At 39.7% G+C, this 22,137-nt stretch overlaps 1 protein-coding gene across 20 annotated transcripts in view; it reads right to left on the reverse strand.

The window, feature by feature from the left end:
- The window catches only part of DUSP16 (dual specificity phosphatase 16), a 72,462-nt gene that overhangs the window by 14,731 nt on the left and 35,594 nt on the right, over nt 1-22,137 (reverse strand). For 15 of the 20 annotated variants that reach the window (XM_054822672.1, XM_054822682.1, XM_054822762.1 and 12 more), the window contains 3 exons: nt 17,547-18,147; nt 16,287-16,425; nt 892-1,055 (listed from right to left, as the gene is read on the reverse strand). In XM_054822672.1, coding sequence (XP_054678647.1) covers nt 892-1,055; nt 16,287-16,425; nt 17,547-17,777 — 534 coding nt within the window. In that variant the 5' untranslated portion in view covers nt 17,778-18,147. Of the gene's footprint in view, nt 1-891; nt 1,056-16,286; nt 16,426-17,546; nt 18,148-21,801; nt 21,879-22,137 lie in introns of all 20 variants that reach the window. The other 5 variants (XM_054822645.1, XM_054822780.1, XM_054822654.1 and 2 more) reach the window with 2 other exon arrangements.

Here is a 22,137-nt window from a genome sequence, read left to right on the forward strand (position 1 = left end):
ATATAGGACTGCCAGATAACATGGGAGGCAAGAGGCCACAGGCAGCAGAAGTAATCAAAATTCCCTTGTGAAAGGACCCAAGATATAGATTGTAAGCAATATGAATTGATCTCCTCATGGAGGCAAACATCTGTGGATATACATAGGAATACAGACCTGTAGCAATTGGAGACAAACTCTTTTAGACATCTGATAGTCCAGCACCCTGCAAGTGCTGTATTTGATGACTTTGCTGACTATTTTCAGTATACCAAAATGTCCTGGGCTATTCTATAGGAACAAAACTTACTAAATGCACATGTATGTAGAAACAGTAATAGTTTCTTTGGGCACTGCTATCATAAAAGCTTGTTTTAAATGACCCCACTGATTGTCCAGGTCTGAACATTTTATTAGGTGTACAAAGATTTGTTTGCAGTAATCCCTCGTTATACAATTCATGGTATTTATTTTTCCCAGCACTTGAAGGAAATACTAAAAACCAGACAATCTTTCTTTATCCTACTGTAACCATTAATATATTAACATCCAAGACTCGCTGAAACAAATCAGTTGGAGCTATACCCAGGAAACTACCTCACCTGCTGTAATGGCAGATTTGATAGTTTGCTGTTGGTTGACAGGTTACTGAGGAAGGTACCATATAATCTTCTCTGAGATGAAGGAGAGATGACACCAAGTTTCATATTACATGCCACGTGGATTAATTATATGGTTTGTATATCATTAGTTCTCACACAGCTTTCCATGGCTTATGCACAGACAGCTATTATCTATATCTACTTAAGATGTTTTATAGCTGTAATGATGCAGTATGATAGAAGCATAGATGAAGACACAAGGAAATTATGCACTCATCCAAGTAAACAATATGACACCCAGAACGCTCACCTTGTTGAGGACATCCCGCTGACACCCAAGATAGAGATGAGGCAGGATTCTGGTTGGACCAATGTTGGAGACAGGTAGGCAGGGCTGAGAAATGCAAGTAGGGACGAGCGTGGATTTTCCTTCACAGAGACCGGGGAAAGAGCTGGAGAACTCAGCAAATCCACCTGTGAGAGGGACGGTATGTAATTCATTTACATGCAGTGCTGTAGGCATTGGTGCTCATACCAGTTCTCAGAAAGCAGCATCTGTTGCAGGAGATGGGAGGCATCAAGGGGCAGCAGGAAAGCCTTAACAGAGGAACTGTAGGTGTGCCTCTTCCAGTGGTGCCATGGCTGTGCGGAACCATCCGTCAGCAGGCAAGGCCAGGCTTCGTAGTCCCATTCTGCCTAGAATGTTTATTTTTCTCTCCATTCCTCAGAAGTTTTTGATGCTTCTTCCCATTCTTAATGATATGTGGAAATGAGACTTTAAAAAACCAGCCACAACACCCACCACACCAAAACTGCACACACCTTTTCCTCTCTGCCCTAGCAAGCTGTTTTTTCTAAACACCTCCTTCTCCTGTATTAGGTCTATAATTAGACTTCATTAAGAAAAAGTCATGTTTACTCAATTTGGTAAAAGCATCAATATGTGGTTATTAATGTTTGCTTTCATCCAACACACTGGAAGAGGTTTCATCTTTCAAAACCACACCAAGCTAAGGCTTCTCCATCTCAAGTAGGGGAGGTGAGGCAGAATGGGGGACTACAGGAGATTTTGCCCAGCCATGGACTGCCCTAGCAAATCGCCACAGGTCTCTACTCCCTTTACTGCTGGCTGGTTCTTCATCTGCACCAGTTATTTGACCCTATCCATAGTATGGCTCCAAAACATTTTCATTACCGTTTCCCACCACTGCATTAAACCATTCAAGAAAACTAGAGTGGAGTGACTGTTAATACATTTAAATCCACCTAAAATCCCAGTGGCCATCAAAAATGCTCCTAGGCTCTTTCACCATCAGCAAGACACAGCTGCTTATGGAACATGAAGGGAATTAAAAAAAATGAGATTGAGACTGCTCTAGACACAAATACATACAACACAGCTCAAGCTCCATTTCTTTTTCTTGCTTGGCTAATTGCCAGCATTCCTCCCATCACAAGGGCTGTGTTATAAATCTGTGCTACCAACAGTGGTCCAACTGGCTTTACCCACAGTTAGAAAACAAAACTGAAGAAGCCTCCAGCAACAAACTTATACTTCGGCTAAACACGTTCTCACAAAAGCTAGCTAGCTTTTTCCAAGCCTAGCTAAACCCCAAGCTCAGCTCATCTTCAGACTAGTTTGTGAAGATGAAGTATGAGAAAGAACCAGAGGCAGCTGCTTAAATCAGTACGTTACAGGCTTTTCTTGACTGTTTTCACCACTTAACAGCCAAACAGTGAGGGTGAAAGGCACAAACCACAGTGAATCTCCCCAGCTATTTCCTCACATTAAAGCATAGAGACAAGTGGAATTTTAAGTTAAGGAAGAGTAATTGTAAACCTGTTCAGAACACGCACCTTTTTATCATCAAGGAATTGAAGTATTAATGTGCTTAATCTGCCAAATGCTGTGTTCACTATTATTACAGTTTGAAGATGTGAATTAAAATGATACAGAAATAAGATAATGTACTGTTTTGTCAATGCTTGCATTACCATTGTCTGAATTATGCCTATTCTTTTGATTTTAAAATTTGTATCTTTAGTAAATGTAGCAAAAAACAAGGTAAGAGCCATATGTGTAACAGCCCATTTTATCTTATGGAACAAAAAAGCCAGCAAGCAGTTTTCAGAACAAAAGTTTTATGAACAGCGATTCCTGTTCACTCTCCTGACTTACAAAAAAATAAATAAATGAAAAACAACCCCACTTGTCTATTTTGTTAGGTAAGTGACTTTAGACAACTATGACAATGCTCATCATGACAACATGAAGGTGAGGTTGGACTGTATGGGATGGGCAGGGAGGATGCTAAGCTAAGGCACAGCCCATCACAGAACCATACCCCTAAACTGAAGGACATACTAAAGGTTTGGCTCTCACATTTTCTGTTCCTGTTAGTTGAGTTCCCTCCTCCTTGCTTTACAACCTCCCTGTTCAGGAACACAGATGCTGCTTGTTCAATGTATCAATCAAATGACAGAAGGAGTTTGCAAAACAATTCTCTCGCACACTTGCTAAATCTTCTTCTGCATGGCATAATGTTTTCCCCTCTGTTATAAGAAGCAATCCTTGAATTTATAGGCACCATATGCTTCTCAGAGTAAATTTAATGTAAGATACGGCGCTCAGAAGTTCCTTGAGAGGTTGGGGGAAGAAGGAGAAATCAACTATCCATCTTTGGTTTCACTTGCTCATTCTTAATTTCTTGGGAAGATTGTTGGCTGCTTTCTGGAGCCTCTCTCTGACACAGCTGGAAGTGACTCTTCTTCCTTACATAGAAGCAGCACAAGCAAAGAAAAGATTTTACATCTGTGCTTTCTTTGTAAAGGACTACATGGGTAAAGTTCAACAACAACAACAAAAAAGAATTTTCCCAACTACCTATGGATTGGTCTCACTTCCGTATGAACACTGCAACAAGAAATTATGCAAGAAACTAATATGCAAAAAACCCAAGATGTTGGGAGATGGAACCCACACTCTGTCATCATAACTGTAAGGAGCAATTCATTATTTTATTTTTATTCTGGGACTCTGTCAAGGCAAACTTGAAGTGATTAAAGATTAGATGTTTCAACACTTCCTCTGGGAGATTCATTCTTTCAAAGTCATGTTTCTTCTTTCTACTCATGCTTTCCTAGTAGCATGTTGCTTCAGTATCTTTACAACATGAATTATAACCACAAAACTCAAATCAGATACCTCAGACATTACATTATGTATATTTACACATACTCCCAAGTGAGCTCTCCTTTCCTCTATTTTAACCTAGTATTAGTATCAGTAGTGAAGTGACTTCAAATAGCATGCAATCAGTGACTTGTTTCAAATATGAATCTATCTTCCCTGCCATCTTCTGTAACCATGTCAAAAAGTTAGTACCTTTTCAACAAATCTGTCATTGATTTATGGCACTCGCAACAGGAAAAACACGTTCTAGATCAACGTATGATGAAAAATCGCTTTAAAAAACCAAACAAACCCATACCAACAAAATACACTCTTGTACACATCCTGCTAGACTACCAATTTCTTCTAGTGCAACTAACATACTATCAGGGGTCTGGAACAACAGTGTCCATGTGTACAATCACTGAGCTGTCAAGTCATTATAAGACTAACTTCTAAAGAACTGCACTCATCACTATTTGCTTGCATTGACTACCAAAATATATTTTTTAAATATATAGATAAATATATTTTTAAAAAATAACACCACCTAAAGATGTGTAGAAAAAAAAGGTATGTGTCTGTTTTCTAACACAGATTATGGCCCTCATGAGTCCCCAAAGCTGAAGTCCATGCACAGTCTACATGAGGAGCCTCTTATGAGAAAAGTGCTTTAAGCACTCAGACTACTTGTTCACTTCTGCTGTAAATGAAGCAGACCATCCTCAAAAAGCCCCAAACTTTAAACATTTATAAAATTAATTTAGCGTACAGATGGGAATGCAGAGTAGAAAACTGAGCCTTAAAAGAAAGATGGGACTGGTTAAGTTTCAAATTCTGTAATTTGAGGATGGCCTTTGCATCAAGGCAAATTTCATCTTTAAATTTCCCTACCTACCTCAGTTGGAATAGGGCTACAGGCAGCATTGTGCAGTTTGTTTTAATAAGAGAAAATACACTTTTCTTCTGGAGCTAGTTTCTAAATAACAGCCTTTCTTCCACCACAACTCCAGCCTCTGCAAATAATAAATCAATCACAACAGCATGTTGAAACTGTGGGGGGAAAAAATCTACAGGTCATTAACAGAGCTACTGGGTTAATAAAGTTTCACTGAAGTCTTTGATAAATGTAACTGGGCCCTGGAAATAGATGACTGACAAATAACTCCAAAATATCCTCTCCTAAATAGCTATGAACCCACAGGTTTTCTGTATTCTTGATGGTGAAGCTGAGCTGAAACAGCTCTCCTGGCATTCAACAGGATGAAACTGCTTCTCATCTATTTGAATGTTATGGACAGAGGAAGGAGGAAACGGAGTAACTTTTATGTATTATACATGTATCTATACAATTTTGTTTGTGTTTAAAAAGATCTCCCCCTACCACCCCAGAGGCTTTTGAAATTTTTCATTCTACTTTTTCTGATAACCATGAATTAAATAGAAGACTCTTCCATCACCACTCATGCAATAGTTCCATCACATCTGAAAATGTTGATGGTCAAGCAGGATAGGCAGCACAATGCATCTCCTTCTGTTTTAAATAGGCAGTTGCTTCTGTCATGACTGCACGTATCTAAGTCACCATATCCTTTGGCTGGTAGCAAGTCTGTCGTACTTGAATGATAGGCCCTACCCAAGTTTGAAGGAAAGAAACCAAAAAAACCCCCACCAAAACAAAACAAAAAAATCTTTGGGGATGATGACTTCCATCATTATTGCTTTAATTTGCTCCCATATGAGACAGAAGTGATTTCAGACTTTATCATCCAATGTATTTTCCAACATGAAAGCAAAAGATATCAAAGTAGCAGTGGTGAATTGTGACATTCAGCTGTTTGTCCCTTATGTTTCTGAGACAAAAATCTATTGATTAAATTCTGCTTTAATTTTAGGTGATCAATCAGAAGACTGCAAAGTTCTGTAACTGTGCCAAGGTCACTCAGCTCTTGCTTAGGCAGCTTGTTAAAAAGAACAGACTAGTGAAATTATTTCAGTTCTGAGTGGCAAGCATCCTCTGGCCGCAGGACGTTTAACGAACAGCAGTACCATACCACATTCCAGTGCTGACTTGTTCTGTTCCCTTCTTGTGGCTGCGACTCACACGAGAGTTTCTACAAAACCATGTTAAGGCGCCAAAAGCTGTCAGTGGTTTTGCAGCCTAAACCTTGTGTGTGTGGCAGACAACCCAACACCTCCTTGGCCTTTACAGTAAAGCCTGTGTTTCTTGCTCACAAGCCTCCACATCCATTAGCAGAAATTTGGCAAGATCCGGTAACCTACTCAATTACCCTGTTGCTATGGTTCTGCAAAGTGGTGGCTACAGACTTCCCTTTGATCGAGACACTACCATTTCCTGACTATGATTGTGATTGGAAAGGTATGATGATTACAGGAACCTTGATATCAGAAGTTTCGGCTCCCTTCTCAGCCAACTCAGGAAACAAAATAGGGCCAAACCCAGAAGGGATGAAAAAGTTTCAGCAAACTTCCACAGTAACAGTTATTCTTTCTTATAGATTCATTGCATAAATCCTTGCATAAATAAAACTCCCAACTAACTTTGCCAGCAGCAGGAGGAGAGGGAGAGGAGATGGGATCAGGTGGCTACAAGTGATAGCCAGAGAAATATTCATTTGGGAAGAGGTACCTTTCATTAAGGGAATGGAATCCCTCCAGATCCTTATGACTATTTAGTTTAACTACCATCAGAGACAAAGCCTAAATTAATACAGAGGAATATCTACTGAGAACCGCAAGCGTTTACATCGGCTCATCTCTGTTATGTAATATGGCAACAGACCAGGAGCATTCCACCATGCTGCCAGTTGCCGTACCACAGCTGCAGGGACGGTAGCTGAGTAAACCACTACAGAGGTTTGCAAGTCAAAGGCCAGTTAAGCTGTAAGCTCTTGATTTGAACATTCAATACAGAGTTGTGAAGTCCAGCTAACATTTCACTGATTTTACCCAATACTCAGTAAAACCATTCCAGTTAAATAACACTCTATGATTGGGCATAAAACTGGGGGGTGGCAAATGGTAGATATTTCCTATGCTCATTCCATGTAATGCTGGTTTCTCTTCCTCCTCCCTTATATTTCCTTCAAATGGGTCAAGCCATGCAAAAAGATGTAACAAATCAAAATTAGACAAGAAGATTTCACAGGATAATAGTTTTGAATGAAAAACTAAAAGCATTTTCTTTGCTTATAGAAGTCCACGTACTCGCGAAACAGATTTAGCATGGTGTAGGGCAAAAAGTTAAGCAGAAACTGCAATCCACTAAAATTCAGTTTTCAAAATGCATGTTGTTCTTCATTCACATCAACAAGCATCCCTTCCTCACACAGACACAGGTTATTCAGCTTCAGCTTTAGGATATCATGGCTGATCCAGTGAAATTTGATCTGTTATTGAGGAGATGTACCCTGCAACTTCCCCCATCCACCTCTCCTGCCCTCCATCTACCCCAAACACCTTCATTTTCTGCAGAGTGCTGGAAATGGAGAAGAGAACACCATTTTTTCCTCCTACTAGCTTTCAAAGTTCACCTTGAGCAGCTCACCGATGCTTACATGACATACTACAGGAACCAGACTGTTGGCTGGTTCTAATTACCGACAGTTAGGTTACCCAAACAAGCCTGCCTCAGTGGCATCTCCCCTGTCCACACATATTTATAAGTCTCTCCTTTGCATGCACGTTAAATATAGCACAGATGTTCCCTCATACATTCATCCTATGTTGCAGCTTGCACATATTTCTAACACACTGAAAAAAAAACCCCCAATCATGAGACAATCCTAATGTCTCTTTTAAAGCTGCTTTTAAAATTACTGTTGAAACAGCTAATTCTGTAATTCCCTTCCATCCTCAAGTGCTTGCAGAGATCTGCACCAGTAGTTTTATCCTTAATCATCTAGAGATAGTCGCTCTTGCTAATCAGATAAGTGCATACTGACAAAGCGCAGAAAGGAACAGAGACCTGACTACACTTCAGAGAGGAGGTGGATTAAGGTTGGGCATGAAATTAAAGTGCAACAGCTGACGTGCCCACAACTCTGCAGCGAAAGGGAAACATGAAAATAGGGGACCTTCCCGTTAGATGTAACTTGCTTTTTCTATATAACTCTCCAAGTATGGAGACACGTCCTAGGAAGATGAGAGCTCTGTGCATATACAAATTCTAACAGTAAAAAACTTAACCAACAAGCTTACTCCGCATTTATTCTAGGAGGATTTCTTACTACTTCTTTGTAAAGGCAGTCATGAAACATAACTTGGAATGAAAGAAAGATGAGAAAATAGGTGTTCACATCACTTCATGTGTTTCCTATATGCCTGTCAGCTAAAGCTTGAATGCCAGCAAATGTTTTTAATGCCCAGAGCCTGGCAGCAAAGTCGAGGTGGAGGGAAGAGATTCAGCTAGAGAAGAGGTTGGTAACTGAGATGAAGGTGCCAGCCAGCTTCTCCAACTAACGGAGGCTGATCCTAAAGACCAGAAGAGCAGCTTTCCACTTTCACACTAAGCAAACATGTTTTTCAACCAAGTAAATTGAAGGGCTGTAGAAACTGAAGAATCCCACCTGCCACCAGTGCCCGTCTCGTGGTGGATCCTCAGGCGGCTACTGCAGCCTGGGCTCCCAAGGGCCCTTCTTGCATTGCTGGGGCCCACACAGCACTGCTGCTTGGTCACACCAGCAAATCCACAACCAGCTCAGCTCAACCTGAAACTACTTTTCAGGGGGAGAAACTAATTTGAGGCTCTGCACTGTACCAGTGCTCATTTCCATAGGGCTTACAAGAGCTTCCATTATTTTTTTCATTTAATTACTCCTTTTGTCAAACCTTACTGAAGCTGACCAACAAGCTTAAACATCTTTTGTAGGTGACAGCAGAGAGGCAGACAACATGGCAACTCCAATGAGCTTGGCTTCCCCAGAACTTCAGGCTAAGAAAAGCCTATGAAGTGTTTTATACATCCCCGCAGATCCAGCTGGCCTGGCAGCTCTGCGTGCTTCACACAGGATGCACAGAAAGATCCCGTCTTGTGCTCCTGATGGAGAAATAAGAGACAGTGAATGTGTTATGGTTTTCACAGGTCATGGAGTCTGCTGGAACACACCAAGGACAATGCACACTGGTAAGAGAGCAAACTGACGTTTCTCTTAAAGTGCCATTCAAACCAGATGGTCCTCCTTCCCCTTGCCCCTTTGGATTCCGACTGTTCAGAAAAGGCCAAAGGGAGAAATTAGCTTTCTTCAAGGAATTCTTAAAAACAGACTAGAAGCAACTTCCCTCCTTTTCCCACAAGACCTAATTGTCTGCCAGTTCATCAGTGTTAACTCAGCGTCAAACACAATTCTTTTAAAGCAGGGAGTGGAAAAGGTCTAAGACCCAAATGATGAGTCAAAAAACAAAGACTACACGCATGTATTAGGAAAGGATTGCAAGAAGGAGACTTTGAAGCTTGTACATTTGGCAGAAGATTCCACCACCTTCGTTAAATCTGGAATTTGCATCTTTAAAGGCACTAATTATTCATAAATTTTATATATCCATATACTAATAAATATTATATTGGTATCTCTTCTTAAAGGAAAAGAATAATAAAAAAACCAGCAAAATTTGCAACTACCTCTACAACATAATATTTAGACCCTGTATTTTTAAGTCAGCCTTACCAAACTTCTGTATTCACCAAAGGTATGCAGTGGAGTACATTCATGTTTAGTTGTTTGGGTTTTTTCCCCTCTTCTCCTAATAGCAATTTAGAATTTGTTACTGTAATATGATTAGTGCCACGCACATAACGTAACATTACTGAAAACAATGCTAAAAAAAAAAATCAAATTTAAACAGCACTATAGCAAAGACAAAATATACAAAAGCTTAACTTCAGCATTTACTTTGCCTCCAATCAGACTGGAGGCTCTTAATGCTGTGACTTAACAGCACTTTCACAGTCACATTCCCATCGAACATTAAAATGTTTATCTAAAAGCTGCAGTATAGATTTTTCCCTTGCCGCAAGGAAGGAAAGTTGTAAACTTTCTGACTCAAAAGTTTTATGAATCTACAATGGTTCCACTCTGTTTAAATGAGCTGCAGACCTCCACAGGCCATTACAATTCACGCATTCCAGCTCTGCTCCGCAGGGATGCTTGCCATTTTCCATTACATAAGCTCAGGCTGGAGAGCCGGGTTCGGAGTGCTGCCATCCCCGCGCCCGCCCTCCCTGTCCTGTCCCCTCTCATCAGCCACAGGGAGTCCTTCCACCGGATTCAAGGTTTCACGGTTTGGGAAAGCTAGGGCTGTTTTTATTACGGCGGCATTCAGAAAGTGGCCCCGTTATGCCAGGTGTTTTACAAGCACAGTAGCAAGGAAGTTCTTTGCCCTGGAGGGTTTCTGCCTTTGGTAAGATAAGGTTAATAGGCAGGTTAAGCAAACAAGGCTGGGGGGGGGGGGGGGCGAGAATGGGGGCAAGCCCCCCTCTCCCACCCAAGTGGCATATAGAAAAGTTAGACTAATGACAAGTAAAGAGAATATATTGGACACTCACACTTGCCCTTTCTGCCTTTAAAGAAGAAAAAAAATATACCCTCGTTGTAATTTCAGTCAATTAAGTTTCACAAGGATCCAGAGGTATCCAAAACAAAAGCAAACTTAACAAGTTATTCTTGGGTTTGAGAAATGTTATGAGAGCTCCACGCTAGTCAAACTTTGCTCTCTCTCAAAAGACAGCAAGTGGATACACATATGAAAGTAATAAACCCTACTCCCATTCTTCAAGTGCTTAAAACAATCATGGCACTAAACGAACACTCAAAACTGCATTTTAAGTACAAAGGGTGGGAGGATAGTCACAGAGGACCAGCTGTAGCCAAGGGTACGAGTCTTTCTACACTCTCGTTAAAAATTGATGGAGAGGGAGACTTTTGAAGAGGGTGATTCAGAGCTAAGCTCCTCTCTCGCTCTCGTCTCCTCCCCACCCACACTGGCCACACTCCATGGGTTACAAGACCACTTAGGGAATACTGCACTCCCTCCACAAAATTCTTACCTCTTTCTTTAGAAACTTGCTGTTAATGGCATCAACCAGCCAATGTATCAGGAAAGCTGGCATCATTGTGCAACTATTCTCCCCCCTGTGAACACTGGCAGGAAGGATATTTAACAGCTTATTCTCGCTGTAATTATTTCAATTTGCAGATAACTCGATTATTTTAATCGATGACTACCATTTCAAGGTGTGCTCTTCTCCCTGAGGCACCCTGCGAAGACTTACTTATAAGGAATGCTCAGAACTTCAGTCGGCCACAACCAAAAGTTATGCAGGTCCAAATCCAAAGATTAAAAGGTGTTAAGAGTGTTAGACAGGAATTGAGCAGCACAAACCACAGCTACCTCAGGCCATCTTTCAGTCCATACTGGGTATCCTCCTGCTTGGCATATTGGACTGCAGAAGCAGGGAAGAAAGCTCAGTCTTGCAGCCCTAGTCACTTCAGGAAATAGAAATGATCAGCTCTACCTATACAAGAATATTCTTAAGATCTCCTGCTCTTCTGCCACCAGGCACAGTTTTTCTGGTGACAAAGCAGGGAGAGAGCACGGGGCTTTTTTTCCATCCAGCTCTGCTTTAGGCAAATAGAGACAACACAATGGTAAACATACCCTAGAGATACTGGCATTTTTATACCAGGATTCCTTTAAACGGGCTTCCAATTTCAAATATTTTTAAGAGAAATGTCAGCAGAAGATTGTGGAAAGAGTTCCCAACTTGTTTCCTTCTCCTTGCATTCCCCATGCAAGTCTTCCATTCTATACACACACTTTGTTAGGTGAGGGACAGGTCAGGGGGAAACAATGATTTGGGAAGTTTCAGCAAAAACATGCCTTTTGCAACAGTCACTCACTTCTTTGTTTCCAGGACCTTTGCCCAATCTCACTGAACTCACTCTGTTTGCTGTTTCTTTACATATTCACTCAGCTTATGACTTCATTCACTGTCCACTGCTTATGTCACCTGCATTAGTCACTGAATAGAAAATGAATAATTCATGTCTTTCTGCTTATCATGGTAACTTTGTGCTCTGTAGAAGCTTATCAGAGAGCTCTTGTGAAAGCAAAATCCATTAAATCACATTACTGCTGACATTTTTCATAGGCAGAAAGGTAGCAGAGATTAGTAAGCAATTCACTACATGGGCCTCGATTACCTGTCAACACCACGTTTTTTACATGACGACTGTACCCAAAGTCCAACCATGGTTTTGGGAGGGAGGTGCACAGCTCCCTGGCTCGGTGTTCAGTGGTTCTGCAAGTCAGATGTGGGCTTCATGCCAGGCACCTAGAAAATCTGTAATTCTCTACTAGTAATTCTCTGAATTATACAGATAACCTGTGTAGTAAGTAGCATGTAAAAGTTTATGGCCCCCTTTTCAAGACAGCTGTCATCTGACTGAAGTATGGCAGCTTCATCTCCAACGGTGAAGCAAGTTTTCTACAGACAAGAGTTGAGTACACACAACCCTGATTACATCTACAGATCAGGTGGATGCTATTTAATGAAAGGCATTGCTCCAGTGGAATAAAGTCACGGCTCCAGTGGAATAAAGTCACATATAAATCTACACCTCAGCATACAGGCACCGCAGGGAGTAAAACCGTACAGGCAACTCTAGAAGCTCACAAAAGGCATCCAGTATATTAAACTCCCCTTCTGCCTGTCCACTTTATAATGTGGTACATTATGTCAGTTTTCCATATTGCTTGTTCTCAGTGGCACTCAATACTGCGGTACATCAAGTCTAAGGGGCAATTCAGCGATAAAGTATGTTCCTCATGGTTTGCTGGCAAAATACACTCTGGTCTTGCAGCACTAAAATTCTTAGAGAGAGTTCAGTGAAACTGTTTCTATGATCTTGCATTACAGTACTCTGAAGTTTAGCTAGTCCTTCTTGGACATTTACCACTGCTCCACATCCACTCGAGTACAAGAATTCTTGCTTTTGGTTTCAGTTCAGAGCCAGTACAGTGTTTCTGTGTTAGGCTATTACAATTTTTAATTTCAGGTTGGAAATACAGAAAGGTAGGCATTTCTGTTTTTTTCAGAAATGCTTCCGTTTAGCATGAGTCTTCTGTACAAAAAATAAAATTAAAAAACAAACAACACAAAATAAAAAGCTGTGCTTCATCTTCATCATAGGCAACATTTGAAAGGTAACCATCACAAAGACATCTGTGCTCGCACAAGTAGGAGTAAGCCAGATTAAGAGAAGTAGGGAAGAGCGAGCAAAACATGAATTATTTCCATTGGCATAGTGGAATAAAATTTAAGCAAGGCTCTTGGCATTTACTACCTTAATAATGCTAATTCATCAAGCAATAATCAGTAGTCTCTCTTCACTGTTTCTACAGAAGCAGAAACATCATAAAAATACTGTAACTAGGAAAAGGACTCCATAAAAATAAGTGAAGTTCTCAAAATACGGGAAAAGAAAGAATCAAGTCACATCCCTATGTTTAAATCTTATTTAACTCTGCAGAGTAGCTGCAATTATGGGAGTAGGGTTAAGCCTTCAGTACCCGCATTTCAGTATTTTGTGCACTGTTAAAAATTAAGAACCAAAACAAATATTTAAATTCCTGAGAACATTCCCCACCAGATTATAAATATTTTTATGAGGTTAGATCAAGAGCTTAAACTAATTGGTAAGGGTTCCTTTGAGGTCTTTACATTAGTTACTTCAATGAAAAACAACCTCCAGGGTAGAGCATACCTTTATGCACAATCTAAATAAGAAAAACCACCTCACTGAGTGCTCAGCGATGGGGGAAGGCAGGAAGAACAGATGTAGGAATTTCAGATATTTGTTAATTGCTCCTTATTCTATCCCAACAAAAAAATATTTTCCTACCCCAAAATGTTTATTTAAGGTCACTATTTTCAATAAACCAGATTGAGTGGCAAAGGGAAAACTCAAGTCCAAAGGTTCTTCTTTGTACACAGTGCACTGACCCCTACTCTCTTTATTGGCCATAAAGGTTTATGAGAGTTTGTCATCAGCTTGCTGAGACAACAAGTTTTATCTAGTTTCCTAGAGCATGTATCAATAGACTCCAAGGAACGTTCTGTAAGACTGAATCTAGCACCTTCTCTTTCACCCACATCCCAAAAGGTTTCTCGTGTCTGTGTTTGTTAAGTAGCCAGCTTTTTAATAGATGTAAGAAAACAACAGGACTGTGAAAGGTATTTTCTTATGTACGAATTAAAATCAGAGCAAACTTATTGTAAGAGAAGGAAATGCTAGAGAGCTGAAGGAATAGACTTGACATTAATTATTTTACTCCTGATTCATCTTAGTTTGTTATATTTCCTGAAATAAACACTTACTTATATACCCTCAGTAGTAAACACTTTCCTTACATTTTCATTTTGTTCTTATACTCCTCTACCACTGGTTTTAAAGCCATCAGTTGTTTCTGCATTCATAAATACCCCCATCACTAGCTATTTAACCAAAAATAAGATGAAATTCTCAAATCTAATCTTTGCTAAGAGAAATGCATTTGGCATGCTAAAATAAAAAAATCCTACTTTCTGTAGGCAGGGTTTTAACACCTTAGATTCCCTTTCTCTCCCTCTAACACCCAAACTAATCCTTACTGGCTGCACATGGCTAAGTTCACCTCAGCTAGCTAATGTGCACTAGTATCTTGCATGTGGTTTAAGGTTTTTTTTAAGTTTTCAGCTTGAACAGACAACCACCACATGCTAGAAATAAACAAAAAAAATAATTAAAAAAGCTCTTTATTATAGTAACATTAAGATACACGCAACTGGTGTTTGTCCAGACTATGTGCTGAGGAGCTGGGGAACACTCCCTTCCTGGTACTGTTCATTCCTACAGGAGCCACAGGCAAGTCTGAGGATGGAGACACTCTGACCACCTCCTTCACGGGGTCTAGCAGAGGAAAAAGAAGATCAAAGTCATGCCTCATGCAACTAATCTACAGAGGGACTGTAGAAGGGGGGAAGTTTTGTGATATTCTCCTTTGCTTGGCCTTATTAAGGTTCACTCCCCTCGCAACTGTTCCTTGCCATGAAGTCTAATTCTTAGTTATCAGATAGCTTTGTGTCTTTCCAGCATGGTAATTAAGTTGTGAATAGTCTGTATTGCTGCATGGAGCTGTAATTCACTTCTGGTTATTTAAAAAATCTCAGGACAGATGAGCAGAGTTGGGTATTCAAACAATAAAAGGATTTCTTAAAAAGGCATGAACTGCTTCTAGACTGGCCTATTTTTTACATAACAGTTTTAAATTTAAGGGATTATTAACCACATATTTCAGCGATCTTACATTAAGCATTTACTGTGCCTAGACACCACACATTTACTTGGTGGCTCATACAGAAGAAAAGTTACTTAATCTAATATTGTAGCCCACAACCCACAGGTGTAATTCTTACCAAGAGAGCAAGGAAAACAGAAGCACCAAACATAGCCAAAGCAAAACCCTACTTAGTTTTCTGTAAGTGCAGCTCTCATGAGCACCAAATGCATCTGTCCAAGTGCAGAAATTATTCATTTTCTCTGTACTCACTTTCAAAATAGTTGGGGGAAAGTCCTCTCAGTAACACAACCACCTCCCTATCACTTGCATCTGAAGTCACTACAAACTTCAGCGAAACCTTCTTGCTAAGAGGAAGCATCTCTCCAGCGTTCTTTCCCTTTTCCTCATCATTATTTGGTCTCTGACTGTAGTCTTAACATTTCAGAGACTCTGTATACACTTCATTAGATCACTGATCGACTCACTGCAACGTATTTCCTACTTGTATTTGTCATCTCCACTTCTTTCAGCCCTGGATTTACTTCATGCCCCTCCTTGTTCCTTCTTGTCAACACTGGGCCTACTGTTCCATGACAGAAGTAACAACACAAGCTCACATTAACACCAACAAATCCTGTATTATAAGGACTTGAATTTCTATGAATGCTTTGACCCGGGATTTGGGAAAGAAAAAAATAAAAAAAAAAAGAAAAAAAAAAGGTAGGGATGAGGGAGAAGACCTAAATAGAGTTCTACCACTTAAGGAGCCAAAGTGTGAAAAGTCATACAAAATAATCTCCATAACTCTGGGAGATCGTTTCTGTTGTTCTTATTGTAGTAATTACCAATTCAGCAAGGAAGAGATTTTCCTGCTAGCACATACAATACTTAGGGACAAGGGAAACGCATTTCTCTAACTATTTTTGACCCTAAAATAGCATCTGCATCTAAAAAACCCTGTATTGATCAATTTCCACTTACATAGCACTAACGGTGTAATATATGCCCTGTAAGATGCAATTTCTAAGCATTATATGTATTATGACTGTCACTATATGCATAAAGAACCACAGAAAACACTGAAGTTTACACCAGCACTGTTGCAAAATTGTGTTCATGTCAGCTATAACAATAGCATTTCCTTTCTCCTCCTTATTCAAGTGTTTTGATTTTTTTTTCTTGTTATATCATACCTGAAAGTAGATACACAGAGCTGAAATTCTTCTCCAGTTTGCCCAGGAGCACAGTAAGAAAGCAGTCAGATGAGAGAGAGGTCACATCTTTAGAGCTTTGGTCATAAACCACCACTTCCTGCTTGCAATCAATTTCAACCTGAAACACAAGTAAATCAGAATAAGATAGGAAGGAGGAAGATGATTAAAAGCAGCACATTATCACCTGCATCAGGGTTCCCACAGATTTTCTATGCAGCAGTTCAGATATATAGATTTCTTCTATATGCAAAAGTTTTTATTTTATACTTAATATGCCTGATCAAATTTAATTCCTTTGAGAGTTTGTAAATTTATTATTTGCTCCAAGTTGAAGCATGGTCTGTAAATTTCTACCATTAGGTGATTGTATGTTACTTGTAAAATGCTTTACCTTCAGCTAGATTGGTTGGTTTGTTTAAAAACTAAGCTTTTTAAAAGAAGGCCCTACCTCAGTTTCTGCTTCTAGGGTTTTTTGTGTATAAACAGTGGAGAGACCTTAGACTGCCTAAAACCACATGCATTTTAGCCATCTATACAACTTTATGTATAAAATATGCTTTAGATAGTAGCAGTAATAATAATAGGTTTCAGTTTGTAACACTTCAAAGCAATAATGTGAAAGAAGTAAAAACCATTTGAAAGAAGTACCAATGGATTAAGAAACAAAACAAGACACACATAGTTACACATTAAGTTTAAAGAGCCTAGCTATTTTCTTTTGACTAGTAACACTATTTTAAAAAAAACAAAGCACAAAAAAACCAACAGCCAAAACCCCATCAAACTACTCACATGAAAAGTATTTTAAACAACAAGTAGGAGCCAGGATTGACAGAGCTACAGTTTCTTTGCAAACTGTACAACCACTTGCTAAGCAATCCCTGCCACCACAGACCCCAAAGAATCCTTCAAAGTTTAGAATGAGAATGCTTTCTGCCTTAATTACATTTAAGGGACTGTGCTTTGCAAAACATACAAGAACCCTCAGAGCATTCTTTCCGAGTAATTTCTAAATCCCTCCCCATTACTCCGACACTTAGAGCAGAGCAGGCTACAAAGAATCCCAAAGATAAACTTAGTAGTAACCAATAGCCTCTTAAATCAGGTAAGAGCTCAGCAAAACTCAGTGCCCAAATTTTGTTTTTTTTAAAATGAAATACCTAAGGGAAAATTATTACAAGTTGCTTTCCAGGCACTCCTTTAAACAAATACAAGGAATAACAGGAAAATGACTCCTACCTTGTGTTTTGCTGAATGCTGAATGAGCTCTGTAATCAAAACTTTGTCCTGCTGCAGCCTCCGCTTCATAAGCTTGGAGCAGTTGATGTTGATGGCATCCAAGATGTGAGACATATTGTATTCCACAAAGGGGCGGCTATCAATCAGCAGCAATTTTTCTGTACCACTCTCCAGCAAAGCCACCAACTTCTCAGCAACAATGAGTTGAGTCCTGATCATCTCATCGGCCATGACAACAATAAGGCCTCTTTCACCACCTCCCTGTCTAATTTGCTGCGATGATGTAATGGCTGTGTACTCAAAGGCTTAGCCACACCATTGTACTAGAAGTGTATGAGGTCATGCTGGTAGTGACTGGCAAAAGAAAAGTTAAACCCATTTTCAGAAAGAGCTCTTCAACTGAATGTCTCCTCCTGCTTCCAGCTGATGTGCCGTTACAAAGGGTTCATTCCACAAAGCAGCCCCTCACATCTGATTCATCGGGAGATGACTATGGAGTAGCCATTTCACAATTCAAACAAAAGATGCTTTCTGGCTGCCGCTGCATTACATCATTCTTTACCTTTGCTCCCACCCATCAGCTTTACACCGGACTAAGAGCCTGTAAGAAGGGGAAGATAAAAAAAAAAAAACAAACCACACACAACAAAAACAAAACAACCATGAAAAAAACACAAACTATATGAGGCCATGAAAAATTTGCAGAACAAAACATTCAACTTTGAAGCTCACTGCACAGTGGTCTGTACCATATAATAAATGCGCTCCTGAGAAGTTCCCCTCTCTGCTGTATATGCCAAACACCTAGAGAGAGTATTAGCAACTACAGTCTCTGAATCTATTCCAACGATCTTGCCTGGACAATTATCTTGTGTTTCAGGCAACATACCCTGTCTTAATTGCAGACTTTTGTTGCCACTAGCTCTGCCTCTTCACAAGACTTTGTTAAAAAATAATTAAAATAATTAAAAGATACTGCCCTAAATCATAGTATTCCTTTCAATACCAAAACTAACTGGATGCGTTTCAGCATTTCACCACCTAGTAAGAAGTAGTAAAATTAGTTAAGATACATTTTTAAAGGTTAATGCCTTGGAAAGTATTTCACAAACCAGCACTGCAAGTCAAGGAGCTGAAACCGTACAAAAGAAAGGACAAAACTTACGTCTACCTCTCTCCTTGGTTGAGGATAAACCAGAAGAACAAGATACTACATCAGGACACAAGCATTTTATTTGAATTAATCACCAGAGATGGAATATACTTGTGAATACACTACTGAAAAGGTAAAGCAGTGTGCACTGTTAACTGGCCCTTCTGGACAGGTAGGACAGTTATGTGAGGTGCATTACACTTTTCATACGTGCTAAATAATATCTGAAGCAAGCTATAAACTTTTGTAAAATTAGATCCTGAGAGCATCTGAACCACATCAGCCTAAATGGCAGCACAGCAGTAAATAAATCACCTGAAGTGCTTCACCATCTACTTGCACTATGCTTCACAGCTGTCCTCAGGCTTTTCAGAGTCTCCCAAAATACACTCTGATGGAACAAGTCCCTGTAGGAACACTCCTCAGAAAGGAGCCACCATGGGGCTTCATCCATACAGGGTTTAGCTGCACTTTACTGCATATAGTACTGCAGCTATAAATGCAACAGAAAACATGAGACAATTTGCTTCGCTCCCACAGTTCAAAACTTCGTCCCTTAGTGCAATCACGGATATTTACAGAGACAGCCGCCTATGTAAGGCTGCAAACAACAACTCTGGAGGAAACATAAGCCACACATTCAACTGCCCTGGTGATCAGCTGCAGCAAGGCGAGACAGCTGAGGGTGGTGACTTCTTCAACCGAGGTGGTGAAGCTCACAGGTTAGAGCCTGCACGTGAAAGGACAAGCCTGACAGAGTTCCTCACCTCATTAGTATGGCAGACTGGTTGGAAATGAGCAATATGGGCTCAAATCCGTGCACGGTAAAGCCAGCTTAGCGAAAAACCACATTTCTCCAGTTTGTGTGTCTCATCATCGCATTCCCTTTTCCTGTTTGAGGAAGTGATTTTAGGTCACAAAACTAAGCAACACCTCTTGCACAAGGCAAAGTGTGCCTTTAAGAGAGTCTTGTGCCAGTTCTGGCCCATGCCACCCAGCCTGTGACCCGCAGCCTTTCTACCTCCTACCTGTCTACCTGCTGGCTGAGACAAAGCAAATAACACAACTGCCACAAAACTGAAGTGGCCAGATGAAGAAAATAAAAATCCGATTGATTGACACTCTTGAGGCAGCAAAACATTTGTAAACAGAAGTTATGAGGATACGTTTTCCTGGATTCTTAATGCACATACAGGTGCATATGGGGAAGAAGATTTTACATATTTTTAAAAAAATATATAATTTTACATCCTCAGTTTAACAGGTTCAGCTGGAAAACTTGCATTTTATTTGTAAAATAATTTTACATGCTTCAGTTTGAAATGTTTCTTATATATCACTTAATTGCAAGAGAAGTCATGAATTCAAACTCACTTATTTGGACTTATTAAAAGTCCTGTTACAGCAACTGGTCAGTTGTGTTTAGCAATGGGAAATCCCAGGTCAGCAGATGTTTTGCTTGTTAGATATATTATACAAATCTAAATATACAAAATCTTAAATAAATTAAATTCTGAAAAAAGTACAAACTTTAACAATCCAAAAAAGAACTGAAAGAAACTTAGTTTGTGAGAGTTTCATGTAGTAGTACACGAAAAACACCAATTTTCATATAAATAGGGATTAGGTTGACAAAATGTGACTTTCTATTTGCGCTGACTCTACTGCTATAGAGCCAGTGCTTTTAAGCTTGTCCAGATAAATGGAAGCGTATAGCAGTGAAATGCATATTGCTCTAAACTACAAAAATTATTGGAAAAGTTACTGTACCAAGCCTTAATTAAACCTATTAAAAAACCCCCTATCTTTGCAATCTGGTTGGTAGGTGTGCTCCCCCTCAAAGAGCAGTCATTATATAGCTGCCTCAGGCTCTCTTATAGACAGGCTGGAAGGTATCAAAAGACTACACCATTATTATACAAGGGGGGAAAAAAGTGAAACTTGATAGTTGTGTCTTTTTTTTTTTTTAAGAGAGAAAAAATTATTCTGCATTTTTTTTTAATTTCTCTTAACATGTCCTGTCACGAATTTTGATTCTCTTTTATTCGTATCAAAGGCTGCCAGATACCAAACCCACTGAACTCAATGAAAACTTTTCCACTGGCTCTAGTGGGAATTGGCTCTAACTCTTTTGTGAGCTAGACAGTTTGTTCATGAACTAGACAGTTTGTTTTGATGGGTAAATTGCTGACTTAAAGTCCAAGTAATAACAGGAAAATAAAGCAGCTGAGAAACTACAGAACTCTAAAGTGGAGGCTGTTAAAAATACATTTTTTGCAACTTTCAGTTTGGGTATATTTTTCATCTTCTACATGCTTACTGCTTGCTGTCTCAGCCTTCACTCTTCTGTAATAGAAGTTTGTTGCAGAAGACCCTTAAAAAGAAGTCAAACCAGTTATATATGGTGACTGTGTAAAGAGCATGTAAAGAACATAAGGCAAGTGGGCTACCAGTCAAGAATCCTTTTAAATAACACTATTACCTTAACGTATAGCTATGTGTTAAGTTTATGAAAGCATTCTGCCCATGGCTTGAAAGTAATAAACTTAACAGTAATGTCACCTCAAGTTATTGTGATCGAAATCCTATTTTGACAGGAACAGCTCCATTGGGCAAGGGAGGAACAACATTTTTATCAATTACAGACTTTTGGTTTGTTTCAATTCTCTCTGTGTCTGGTACTATCAGACTTTGGGACTCTTCCTTGAGACCTATCCAAACAAGAGAAACTGGCAGCCTCCTGCTTTAGGTAAACACTAGAGCTCTCCTCCCCTTCCTGGTGACTGCTCTTATCATTCAGCTACTATGAGGTGTTGAAATATCTGTTTAATTTCTAATCATAGTTTGTAAAAAGCTGAAATTCAATTTCTTGACCGTTCTCTTTCTGCTGCACTATTTGTGAGTTAGATCGCAATGGTGTGTATTGATTCTGTAGTGTCTCATAAATGGATGCAACATAACACTTTGCCCTAAATAGGCCATTATGTTGCTGATCTTCAAGCTAGGAAACCATCTTAGTCACAGGATGTTCTACACTGAAATCAGGATTACTGAAAAGTGATCCATAATTGAGCTATGAGAACACCGCATGAAGTCACTCACATACACACTGGTAGTATTGCATGGCTTCTTCCTCCTTGTAGATGGACTGCAACATGTGGCACTGCTTGTTACCTCTTCTTTTAAAGAAGAAAATTAAACTTTTAGCTCGCTGTAAAACTAAAAAGATCTATTCCACACTTGCCCACTATCTTTACAGTTTCTCCATGTTGTTTAAAGAACCAAAACAAAACCCCTACTATCTTCCACACAAACAACAGTGGATCTCTAATACAGACATGTAATGCTGCCACAGAACCGTAGGATCCCTCTTCGCCTCAGGGATTCCTGTTCCCATCTCAAATGGCTCAGATGGAGTGAAGCTGGCAACCACGTAAC

The sequence above is a fragment of the Grus americana genome, chromosome 1 (assembly GCF_028858705.1).
Source record: "Grus americana isolate bGruAme1 chromosome 1, bGruAme1.mat, whole genome shotgun sequence".
In the NCBI taxonomy this organism is placed as follows: domain Eukaryota; kingdom Metazoa; phylum Chordata; class Aves; order Gruiformes; family Gruidae; genus Grus; species Grus americana.